Source organism: Phaseolus vulgaris, chromosome 10 (genome assembly GCF_051622355.1).
Source record: "Phaseolus vulgaris cultivar YP4 chromosome 10, ASM5162235v1, whole genome shotgun sequence".
NCBI lineage: Eukaryota > Viridiplantae > Streptophyta > Magnoliopsida > Fabales > Fabaceae > Phaseolus > Phaseolus vulgaris.
In genome coordinates this window covers 14872094-14885824 of record NC_143507.1, presented here as the reverse complement: position 1 = coordinate 14885824, position 13731 = coordinate 14872094, and the positions used below count along the sequence as shown (strand labels likewise).

General features: G+C 33.6%; 1 protein-coding gene across 1 annotated transcript; it reads left to right on the top strand.

The window, feature by feature from the left end:
• The first annotated feature begins 8775 nt into the window (after nt 1–8775).
• LOC137818820 (abscisic acid receptor PYL4) lies at nt 8776–10050 on the top strand. The gene has a single exon (XM_068622436.2). The coding sequence runs from the start codon at nt 9307–9309 to the stop codon at nt 9925–9927; it is 621 nt and encodes a 206-aa protein (XP_068478537.1). The 5' UTR covers nt 8776–9306; the 3' UTR covers nt 9928–10050.
• Nucleotides 10051–13731: the final 3681 nt, after the last annotated feature.

Below are 13731 nucleotides of genomic sequence, written 5' to 3'. Positions count from 1 at the left end.
ATCTATTTTGGAGTGTGTTAACCACCTTTTCTTTACCTGTAAAGTGGCTTCCAAGGTGTGATATATTATTAATGCTTGAGATGGTAGGTTATGTGTACATTGTGATAGGGTTGAACAACATTTTGAACAAATAGGTATTATATGGTCCTTAACAACATGGGAAATAATATGTGGAGATGTATGTGGATGGTCATTATTTGGGAAATTTGGAATCATAGAAATAGAGTAATTTTAAACAATGTAGTGGTGGACCCGATAGAAATATTTACAGTGACCCAAATTAAGGTTTGGGTAAGCTATAAATTTCCAAAGATTAATTTCTCTTACTTGATTGGTGTATTAATCTATATGCATGCTTAAACTTTTTCATTGAGGGTTTGCTTCCTCACGTACATATATATATATTTTGTATGCTTGTTTCATGATGTGAGGTTACAACCATGGGCATAGCCAACGCCAGAAAAAAGGTGTTGTGATGAAAGGATGAGGTGTGTTAACTTTTTCATTTTAGCAATGAAGCATCATGCAACATAACTTGTAAACAATGTAATCTGGCTTGATATGTTTTGGATATATTATTCTTTAGCTAAGATTGATGCAAGTACATGTGCTAGATTTTTTTTGGTGCCCTCATCTTTATGTGGGTTGAGGCCTCTTTTATACATTAATTGGAGCACTCTTAATACTCCATTTATATAATTTTTTTATTGTTGATAAAAGAAAATATTACAATTTACACTAACGTTAATATGTCACCCAATATCCTGATCCCTCCATTTTATAATTTTTTTATTGTTGATAAAAGAAAATATTACAATTTACACTAACGTTAATATGTCACCCAATATCCTTATCCCTCCAAATTGTCCAGCACATTTAATCTCTAATGCTATCTAGTTTTATTTCTTGTATAGATACAAATTATATATGTTCTCTTAGTATGCCCTCCTAAACCCCTATTATTTATATTCAAGATCTTCATTGAATATTGAATCTATTTGGTACCTATTTTATGACTTATTTAATTTTTTTTCCAGTGACATAAAGTAAGAATAGTGCATTATTAAAATCATGTTACCAATCATCCTAATTCTAGATCTCCAGCAATTTTCCATCTTCTCAATCTTTGTCAATTTTTTAAGTCATGCTTATATGGATAAAGCTAGTATTCAACATACTAAATAAAAAATAGAAAATTTTAATGTGCATTACGAGAAGAGATTAAAATCACATGTTTCTATTTTATTTCAAATATTTTTTTATTGGTGATAACGTTTTTAGTTCCATTTAATATTAATATACTTTAAAAAAAAGTTATTGGAAAGAGATAGAAAGGGACTCAAAATGGAGAAATCATTGGAGAATATGTGCGTTTGATATGATATGCATGAATTATTGAGTATACCTAGGACATGCATTATGTTAATGAATCAATTTATTATAATTTGTGGAACAACCACGTTGAGATATTCAATTTGATATACAAAAAAAATCTAGGGCTTTTATCTTTGATTGGTACTAACTTATCGATTATACAATTGAAATGCCAAGAATATGGTCGAAAACATTCGATAATTGGCGGTATAAACATTGAAACCACTAAGTCACAGTTATTTTTATTTTAATACGTAACATGATGGAGTAAATATATCATGCAGATTCTTAAATTGCTATATAGTATGATAAATGTTTTCATAAAAAGACAATTAAATGGTAGCACTTGTCATCTTGTTAGCATATTATATCTTGATATTTTTAATTAGCACCCTCGTTTGCTTGTAACTTTTTTTGAACTTTTTAGATACTAAAGAAATTAATTTATCTATTTGTCACCTCATTGCAGTGTTTATTGCCTTAGTGTGAACAGTGTTATAATTGTGTTTAGATTAAAAATAAATATTTGAATTTATTTAAATCTAAAATAAAATTTATTATAACTTTTTTTATTTAGACTAATAATCTCTGTATATCTAATTTGAATAAAAAAAAAGTGAAATAACTAACAATAATTTATGTTTATTTTTAAAAAGTTTTCAGGATTAAACAGATAAAAATAAAGTCCGTACATTTTAATAGTTTTTATTGAGTTTAAATACTGATTAAACATATTAGTTACATAAACTGGATTGCAACTTGAATATTTTAGACATTATGCAAATAATATCATATGAAACATTCAAACTTGAAGAGAAAGTTTAAACAGAAATAAAATATTTGGAACTTTTAAATTTTAATTTAAAGTAAACACACAACAAAATAAAAAAACTCAACTGACATTAATGTGAAGAACTAAGAGGTGCAAATAATTGAATGAACAATTGAAAAAGAAATTTACTAGACCGAAAATTTTGAATACTTATACAATTTTTTAAGACATGTGTTGTATATCCAATTAATAAATTTACACAAAAATGTGTAAATACAAACATATTGATGTACTCTTAAAACGTTAGTCAGATTAGAATATGTATAGATTAGTTAGTAACTATTTGAGTGAAAAACATAAAGCCTAATTGACTAAGCAAAATAACTATCTAATAATGATAATAATAATGCCTAGATGTTCACGCTTCAAAAGATAAATCCATTAGATGAAGTCCATCAAAGACTCTAATCATATTCATGTAATTAGATTCTCGTTTAGCAATTAAATTAAAATTATTTTATTTCAATGGAGATCATTTACCAAAAAGATGATAGTATAGATAATGTCAGATGTCCCCAAGTTGTCACCTAACGAATTCAATAGTAAATTCATTTAAGATATAGTATTCAAAATTTATTTGCAATCAAAAGGGTTACAAATAACAATGAAAATAAAAGGGAGTAGAGATTGTTCTGCAGAAAAAGTAAAGTATGATTATAAAACAGTTAAGGGAAGCAGGTTAACTCTAATGTTTATTCGAGAATGAATTTATCATTGATTTTCTTAAGTTTTTCACTCTTTCAATCCTCTCACAATGTCAAACTTAATCAAACAAGCATCCATAAATTCAATGGAATCTTATCAACAAAGGAAGCATCCACTGATGTATTAAGTATCTCACTAGTTTCAATGTCTACTCGTGAGATGTTTATCTTCTACCTTGAGTTAAATAAACAAGAGATTTATTAAGACTAAGCAAATTAACCAAGAACTCCTATTAGAGAAAAGAATTGAATTCTCAATAAGCGTTCCAAGATAATTATTTTGACAAAAACCAAATTTCAAAAAGATCAATAGTAAAGCACAATATGTTACAAAGAATTTAAGAATAAAACTTTATTGAACAAAAACCTCAAAATTCATTGCAAAATCAACCTCAAGAAGTTTAGTCTTTGATACGAAGACAAAATAAAATGATTACAACAAAGAAAATAAAAAACGAAGAAAACCTTAATGTTTTGTTTTTTTAATGTCATTGTCAAGCTCTGAAGTTTGATGATTTCTCCTTAAAGCTCGTATCTTTTTATAGGTTTTTCTGGTCCAAGAATCTCGAAAAAATATTCTAATTCAGATTTTGTTAACAGTTTCAAAGTTTCCAACTTTCCAGAATTCTCGAATTTTGTTTCCAGTTTATCACGTTTGTGTTTCTTCGAATTTTGCAAAAGATTTACTTTCAATTTATTTTTGAGATATTGTAGATTTTATTCTCTTATTCTTCTTCTTAGATTTTTTTTCTACTTTTATTCAAAGAAACAACTTGGACTTTTGCATATTGGAATCACTCGAGGTTGAAACTTCCTTCAAACCATGTACTCTAAAAACACAGAAATAATAGTTAAGATCCAAATAAATCCAATTAGATGAATCTCAATTAAAACAATAGATTTATTCATAATTACAGTCCAAGAATCTATGATTAAAACTTTAAAGTATAAATAATGTTCATCAAACTCTTAAAACGTTGGTTAGATTACACTACAAGAAAATCATTAAATAAAAACCAATTTTAGAGACAAAAAAACTAGTTGATATGTTGACTAAATTAGATAACATTTCAGAGACTAAAAATTTTATTGCTATCTAAATTAGTTTCTATTATTGATAAATAGAAAAAAAAAAGATGCATGAAACAAAACAAAAAATTACAAATAGAAAAAATAGCAGCATACTCAATGTTGTTATTTTCTGAGCAACTCTTACAGTGGTGAAAACAAAAAGATATTTGGAATGAAGATTTTGGGGGTAGTAATCTCAAAACATGCAATTACACCCATGCTTATAGAATGAAAACAAAATATATGAGAAATAGCAGGTGCTCCTTACTAAATGTGTTCTTGCTAACCCTCTATAGTACAATGACGTAGATAACTGAGAAACTAGCAATTATCCAATATCTTCCAATACTGAATATTGATCGAACTGCCCTAATCCACCGAGACCTTGGTGATGACAAATTTATCTATATCCACGGTAATGACCATGTGGTCGTCCTGGGTTGGGTAGATGGTAGTGAAATCGTCATCTGTGAAGGAAATTGGCAGAATCCTCGGTTGGCCCTTGGTGGTTATCGAGTGGATCAACTGATGGCCCTAAGGTGTTTCTTTTGAGCGGAACTTGGACATCCGCCTCCATCAAATCTTCTGACGATAGTATTTACTTGCCTCGTGGTGTATTTGGGGTCTCGGTTCTCCAAGAAAGGACTTCTACGAATTTTTCCCTCTCTTCGACTGACATTTCCGAGTGGAATCAGACCGACTATGGTACTGATGACCTCCCGGACACCGCGTCTCGATCGATTGTTCCTCTGAGAACTCTCACTTCGTGGTCGAATCCTACGTATAGGTATTTCACTCCTTCTTCTCTGCTTGGCAAGACGTTGGCCATCATCAAAACGACGTGATCCTTCTCGTCCACACCGTGTGTACTACTTGTGCAGTTGTCTGAACAAACTTGTGCAGATGACCGACTTGAATAAGTTCCTCTATTTTTTCCTTCAACGATTGAGACCCCTCGATCGTATGGCCAAAGTTGCGATGGTACTAACAGTGTTTGAACATATCGGTGTTTCTTGGACTTTGTAGTTACTTTAAGGTTAGGATTAGCTCGGCCTGTAGTGGCTCGTCAGAATTTTTACCCCTTGAAGCATTCAATAGGTGTAATTAAGGAACCAAGGTCCTCAGTTCTCTCTGAACCTGTTTGATCGACCAAATGTAGGTCGATTTACTCTATCTTTCTCCTTCCCTTTATCTCCTCCATTTTCGGATCGAACACTTCTGCGGAAGTCGCTCGACTCCTCTATCTGCATGAACATAGTTGCTCAGTTCCTCAACTCATCAAGATCTTTGGCTGGTCTCTTTATCACACTTTCGGTGAACCGGCCTAGTCGGATTGCCGAGACTAGGTGATGCATGGCTATCTTTGGCATGAGATATTTGATGCCCATACAAACTTTACTGAATCTCTCCATGAATGTACGCAAGGATTCTCACTTTTCCGGCTTTACGTTAAAGAGTGTCATCAACGACATATGAAGCGGTCGAATCGTCGCATATTGAGTGGTAACTTTAGCCGCAAAGGCTTTGAAACAATCCACCAAATTAGGTGGGAGTCGGGTGAACCAACTGAGTGCCCCTTCCCGGAGAGAGGTGGGGAAAACCTTGCACCAAACGACCTTGTTTGTTGTGTAGAGGTTCATTTGTGTCTTGAAAACGTTCAGGTGCTCCTTCGGGTCTGTGGAACCATCATAGAGCCTGATTGTCAGTCACTTCCATTTGGAGGGGATTTGTGCTTCCATTATTTCATTTCTAAAAGAATTTCCTTTCAGACTACTCGGTTCGCCTAGAGCTCTGATGAGTCTTCGTTCGAGATTGCTTCTCTCGTTCAGGTTCGTTGAGTTGTTGCTTCAACTCTTTATTTTGCTCCTTGAGAGTACACCTCTTCTTCGTTCCTCCGTTGATCTTCCATGCCTTTTTTACGCATCTCCTCCACTTGCGGTTGGAGTGTTTGGATTATTGTGATCTGCTCCTCTGTGATTTAATCGTGATTGATTGTGTTTCTTGTTGACACCATTGTTGCTAGTTTGGAGTTGATTATGAAATTGACTACTATCTCGGCCTCATAGTGGACGCTAATTGTACCTGTATAGGCAAATAGGGCCTAGATAATACTTGAAAATGGTTGTACAATTGCTGACGTGATAGTGATCTTCTTCTTTCTTCCTTCAAGTCTCCTTCCTCAAAATGTTGGTGCTTGGTTGAGGGTGATCTCGAAAAAGGTACTTTGACGATCAAGTAAGTACTTTGTGTAAAGAGTGTCGTATTTGTAACTGATTAAAAAGTACCTTACACCTCCATAGAGGGTTTATTTATATTGTTGATTATGGACCATTGTTGTGATGGACTAAATATTAGTTATTCACTAATGTGTATCGTAATCCCTGATTTGTAGGGAGGTATATTGGTATATATGAATGTTGGGATATCTGAAAAATATTTGTACCATCTTTCAATTATTTTTGGCATAATCCGGAGCGTGAATATGACTCATTAAAGACTCTTATAACTGTCATTGTTGTTATTTATTAAGTGCATTAAGATGTTCTTTGACACGGTCAGTCGATAACATAAGTCGAGACTGATTTATCCGATACGGACCGATACAATTCCAAAGTCAACTTTCTCACTTCTTAATCCTTTTTATTATTGAAACTTTTCCTTTTCATCTTAACCAAATTTCCTATCTAAAAACTCGTATTTTTTTTCTTAAAACCTTCATTAACACTGTAACATTTCACTTCTTTAAGATAACAAAAGATACTTAACATGTGTTAGGATAAGTTATTTGTAATTGTTACGAACATGCAATTGTAATTCAGGTTAACGCTTATGACCGTAGTGAGCTTTACTTAAAAAAATGATTTTCTGTACAACCCAAGAGAAATTTTAGCACAGTTTGAATTGACGAAATAAAATCTATTCATCTTATCTGATTTAACGTGTTAAAAATAAATTACGCTTTTAGAATTTAAGATAAACTCCATGTTTCAAACTTCTAAGATGTGACGTGAATAGTAAAAGCAGTGTAGGGTTTTTAAGAATCCACTTCCAAATTGCGTTAGTTGATACTTATTTATTTATTTATTTTATTTATTTATATAGTTGAAAATATATAATATATGTATCCATAATTCTCTTCGATTTTATCATAGCTGCTTGAAATTGGCAAATATGTCACGTTCGTATTACAATCCCATTTTTCATTCCTATATATATACACACTAGCAAAGTTAGGTTCATAAACAAGAGGAGTTCGAACGAATAAAACACTAGCAAATGTGTATTTAAATTAACTTCACAGGATTTTTATGTTAGAATGTATGTAATGATAAGAGAAACTTATAAAGATAAAACAAACTATACTAAGTTAAATTTATACTGTCTTTTGGATACGTTATTTATAATTGTTATTAAAGTTAAATATATTTTTTTTTCATATATTATAACACGAAATTGATTTTTATTTTTTGTCTAAAACTTTAGATTATTCAAGTGTTTGTAATACAAAAATAATTGAAATAAGTTCTTTTGTGCGTGAAATTGATCCAATTTGAGGTTTCACTTCATCAATTTATTGGAAATAGTTATAGTGAACATCAGTCTGCAATCAAAACAACAACAAATTTTGAAGAAAAAAACTAATAATCTTTTAAAATAATTAACAATCATTTCATATGCAAAATAACTCATTCCAATCATTTTCATATTATAGATGTAGGATGGTCTAAAGTTTGAATTAGGGGTGGCAATGCGGGCTGGTCCGCTCCGCATAGGCTCACCCTGTATTTGGCCTGCCCCGCGCAAGGAGTGTAGGCTCATTTCACTAGCACGCCCTGCATAAAAGGTAGCCTGCAAGCCTATGGACCAACCCGCATAAGGAAAATATTAAAAAAATAAAATTTTATTAGTTATTAAAAAAACCTATTTTTACTGCTGAAGAATTAAAATTTTATCCCTGTTTCAATTCATTCAATTAAGATAAACATGTGAATTCAATTATAAGTGTTGTTAGAAGACTTGTAAAAAAATTAAAGTTTTGTTTTGCATCTATTTTTCTTATATATGTAAATGTATTAGAGCATCTTATCAAAGTTTTGTTAAAAAATATTTTAATGAAGATGGCTATTTTTTTAACTAGTATCTTATTGAAATCTCTTTTTTCTATTATTTTTTATTAAAAAAATTTAAATATAAGACTTTACTTAAAACTAAATCTACTATCACTCTTAATATTAACTCTTTTAGATGATTAAAATAAAATATTCATTTTTTAACACATTAAATTCATTTTTTAAATAAAATAAAATAAATGTCACATTGAAATAATGAGTGAGTGGAATATGATTTTTTTGTACAAAAAATAAAATATTTTTTTTTATTTATGTGGGTCAACGGGTCAATTCGCCTTACCGCACTGTTGACCCGTGCAGACTGCCGGTGATGCGGGACAGACCTAAATGGATTAGTGGACCGACCCACATGACCCGCTTTGCATTTTCATCTCTAATTTGAATTAGGGACAAAAATTAATTTCCATATCTAATTCTTGTTATTAACTTGGTATGTAAATTCAGGTTAACTTATTAAAACGATTATCAATGCCCCTAATCTTCTCTTACCAAAAGAAAAGGTTCAAGTTGGCTTTCTCTATCAATTTCATGCACTAAATTTTGAAAATGAAAGAAAGGGGCTAAACGGGTAATGAAATAGGTTCCTTCGGCTTTGTTCTATAAACAAAAGAGAGGTTCACGAGACAACGTACAACAAACTCGTAGTTTCACATGAAATGAAATGCTACAACCCCATTTTGGTCAATTGAACTCGACCAACTTGTCCCCTATTTTAAAACGTCCCCCACATGAACTTCATTTTAACCTTTCATCTTTTCAAAACCCAACCCTACCACCATACACTATCTTCAAGCTTCAAGTTTCAAGCTTCTACAACTATATATATAATCTACATAACCTAACTGCAAAACCAAACCACCCCTCCAACCTCACTCATTAGCTTTCTTTCTCTTGGTAAAATTAAAGGAACAAGAAAACCCTAAATCCTTTCAAAATCCTTCTAATTCATTTCATTATTCACCAACAACCTCTATCTTCTTCTACTTCAGAGATCAGTCTTAAATTTCTGATCCAAAAATACTTCTATTTCAGGTATTAATCTTAAACTTTGAATGCTATAATATTTATGATTCCGAGATTAGTCATTAACTTTCAACTTAGAGATACTTCTAATTAAGAGCTTAGTCATTAATTCTAGCTTATAAACCACACAATCATCTTCAACCTTGTTTTTTTAACGCCACCAAACCCACCCATGTCTTCCCTTCTCCTCCACCTGATCAACCGCACCGACTCCGCCGCCGCAAACTGTCATGATGCTCTCCTCGTGAAGCCCTTTGAGGCGGTGCCTGACGCCGTGGCGCGTTACCACAGTCACGCGGTGGCTGAAAACCAGTGCTGCTCGGCAGTGGTGCAGGAGATCGCCGCCTCGGTGCCCACCGTGTGGTCCGTCGTGCGGCGCTTTGACAACCCTCAGGCCTACAAGCACTTCGTGAAGAGCTGTCACGTCATTGGAGGCGACGGCGACGTCGGGACGCTCCGGGAAGTCCACATCATCTCCGGCCTCCCCGCAGCGCGGAGCACCGAGCGCCTCGAGATCCTCGACGACGAGCGCCACGTCATCAGCTTCAGCGTCGTCGGCGGGGACCACCGCCTCGCCAACTACCGCTCCGTCACCACTCTCCACCCCGCCGCTGCCGGTTCCGGCACGGTGGTTGTGGAGTCCTTCGTGGTGGATGTGCCACCCGGGAACACGCCCGAAGACACGCGCGTGTTCGTGGACACAATCGTAAGGTGCAACCTTCAGTCACTTGCGCAAACCTCGGAGAACTTAGCGCCACGAAACAACAACAACGATTACAAGTTCTGTTCCTAATTTCCCCCTTTTTTTTATTTCTTTTACGATTTATGATTTATAGTATCATTTTATATATATGGTGATTGGCAACTGCGTTGTATGTGTATATTGTGATTATTACTATATCGTTTATTTCTACTACTTACTGTTACTCTTCAATTTTGCTGTATCTTAATGTCCTCTGAAAATTGGAACATGGGGTTTTTCTAATGCTGGTACTAGGTTCCATTATATTATAATATGTTCATAAAACAAAGAAAAATTCTGAAAGCACTCTCTTCATACTCTTTTGTTTTTTTCTTATTTCTTTTATCAGTACATGAAATTATCAATGCCGCATCTACACTTTTATGTTTTCTATTTCCCTCTTTTGAATATCTACTATAAGAAATAAGAAATGATACTTAAGAGTTATATACCACTCATAAAAAAATTTAGATATAAATATATATAATAAAAAATAAATTTTTAATTAAATTAGATAAAAGATATTAAAATAGTATTAAAAGTTGTAATATGATTAAATAAATAAAAATAGGGTTGTCATCTACCGTAACATACCGTGTTTATAATCATTTTTGCAAAACAAAATCTTATTGAGAATAAATCCATAAAAAGTATTATATTAGTGGAAAAAAATTACCATCACCGATTGAGATTTTCCAATAAGAAATATCAATGTGTTGAATAAATTGATTTTTAAGATATTCTGTAATTTATTTATTTATTTATTTACCTGTATTTATACATACTATGAATCACGAGAAACTAAATGGTGATTGAATTAAGAAAAAATTGGTGGTGATTGAATGGGGTTATTGTTAAAGTTAGTGTGGGTGGTTATCCAACTAGGACCTCCTCCTTTTATTAATGAAGCTAGTGGAGATGGTGAAGATACGAAAATAATTGCACTAAATTATATGTTTGATAAATTAATTGATGCGATTTGCGAATTGAATCATCTGTACAAAATCATATATAAATATACAAACTAGTGGTTATATAAGTCATGAATTACAAATTTCAACATTAAACATTACGAAATCATTTTAAATTGAGTTCCCATACGTTAATGCTTGAGATCTACAAGACTATTACAAAAATGAATGTAGCCAATAATTAAACAACAATTCAAACCTATTTTCTTTCTTCTCTTAAATAATATAATCCATTAATTGGGCGAAGTTTATTTCTTTTTAGCATGTAGTTTTCATTATTAAAATTTGTCTTTAATATGTAACAATAAATGCAGGAAAATTAGCTAGGACTTTGAATTCTTACCAAATCATGTCAGAAGTATAGTGTTATCTTATATATCATGTACCTAACTGAAATAAAACTATTTTATTTTATTTTTTAGTTAAACTTAACCCCTCTCTCTCAATCTATATATATATAAATATATATATATATATTATAAAGTAAGAAAATAGAGAAGACCTAATAGCAAAAAGAGAGAAAGAAAAAAGTGAATAGGATATTGAAGAGTATATACTGTATCTGCCAACCTGTCGTTAGTTGTAAGATAAACTTGTAATTAATGTTGATGATGTTATACACACAAAATGCACAAACAAAGTTGCAACCAATGAACCATGCACGGGTCCATTAACATATTATTATTCACGCAAAGAGAAAAAAAAAAAACTAAAGTAAATTTCCATAAAAAAAATAAGCAAGTTGAAGCATATAGATCTCACTCATTTTTATTTTAATTGTAATGAAGGAATAGAAAAAATGAAGAAAAAAAGGGTGGCACGTTTGTTTTATTTGTTTGAGTGTGAATGAGGAATAGTAAACGTCGTCGGTTTGTGCAAGTTGATGAGCAAGTGGGTGAAAAGAAACAGAAGGAAAAGATGTAGGAAAGAGAGAAGAGAGGATTGATAGATGGTTCCGCGTGCACCACCACCCTTTTGGTTTGTCCACTTTTCGTGTAAACATTCAATATTTTAAGTTCAACAAAAAAAATTTTATTTGTTGAAATTCATCTTGGTCTCATAGTTTGGTCAATTTTGCACCCTATAAAAATATGATACCACATTTGATTATCTAAGTCATTTTTATCCAATATAAAAAATAATTAGCATATTACTAGTAATTAATAACAAAAGTAAAAGTTATAATTAAATATTGGTATTGACATTATTATTCTAAGTAAATCAGTAACTAAAATTATTATTATAACTTATTAATATTTGGCATTTTCTATTAAAAACTAAATAATATTTTAGAAGTGAACCGTATTGTTTACTTTTAAAAATTTGAATATCCAATGTGTTATTAAATTTTTAAAGACCGAAATATTGTACATTGGTGAAAAATTAAGGAAATAAAAGGTGAAATAAATCTATGCTATTTTACAGTTATGTGTATTTTTTTATTGAAGGTTTTTTTCAAAATACAATAAAGTGGCGAAAGTCTTTTTATCAACGATAAAAAAATAATATAAATATGAGTATTGATCCTGCCGGTTGACCAGAACGCAAGAGTCTTGCCACGCCAAAGGTATCTTCCTCTGGATCGGCTTTGCACCACGCTAGCTTCCGTCCTTCACACCTCGATTCTCCTCAAGAACCTGAAAAAGACAGAGTGGCGCCGCTGCGGCCGATCGCGCTCCGACGCTTAAGTCAGTGACGGAATCACCAAAACTCTAAGAGAGAAAGCTAAAAACTCAAGAACCGTGCAAAAACTCTCTCCGCGTACTCAAGTATTCTCAAAGCGTAAAGAAGTGTTCTAAACGCGCGTACCTCAGAATCTGTTAAGAGTTCCTTATATACCTGTGCGTTTTCTCTCTCCTGACGGTTACACCTCTGGACACGTGGCTCGCATCCAGTTGTACACGCGTCACCATCTGGAACGTCTTCTGCTTGAGCGCCATTTCTACTCTTCAGGCTGTTCGACTAAGTTACTCAGGTGAGGAGCAACTCGGTGCATAGCTGCCTTGGAGCGCGATCTCTTCTAATGGCGAGCACGGGGTGTCACCATGCACACCTTCTCTGTGGTCTCGCCTGCCGCTATCACGATCTGCATTACTTGCTCATCGTGCATGTTCTGGTAAACTGTTCCCTGGCCTCAACCTCTGGCTAGGGAATGATCATCTGATAACTTCATCCTTCGTACTCGTGCCCCTTGAAGGCCTTAAACAAGCTTTCCTGATCTTTCGGCGATGTCCCCCTCTCGGCGATCTCTGACCACTTGGTCGCCTAAGCTCACATACGGCGACTACGACACAAGCCGACCGCCGGTTTAGATACGCTAGAGATCGGAGCACGCCAACTTAACGATTGGCGACTACACAGACTTCCCGATGTCCTTCCCTTCTGTCAGCCAGGTGTTACGTTCAACACGCCTATATTATCGCTAGCTGCCATGTCATCACTCTCGACTACCTGGTCGGTACACAAGCCCCCCAGTCTTAAGCGAAGACTTGTCTAGCGAAAAGACTAAGAGGTCACATCACCGTCGATCTACGTGGTGCTGACACGAAATTCCAAACGTTCGTACCCTCTGCTTTTCTGATGCTTCACCAAACCCCTTTTTCTAATCGCTCGACACGTGGCTTCATCAACGGTCATCTTCAGCTGTCGTTTGCGCTTCCGAAAACGTTTGAAAAACCCCTAAAACCCCTTGCACTTCCACTGTTCCATCATCTTTCTGCATTCTCAAACACTCTAAGTTTTTCTCTGCGAACCCACGAAGCTTCTCAACTCTCTCAATCTCCAACTCTCTTCAACGCTCATCTGATCACAAAAAGGTACCTCTTTTACTTCTTTTGTTGATATTTGCTGCATTTTAACCGATTCGCATCATCCATTATCTGCT

Excerpts from the sequence above, each read along its gene's own strand:
- LOC137818820 (XM_068622436.2), top strand. The coding sequence starts at position 9,307 with ATGTCTTCCCTTCTCCTCCACCTGATCAACCGCACCGACTCCGCCGCC.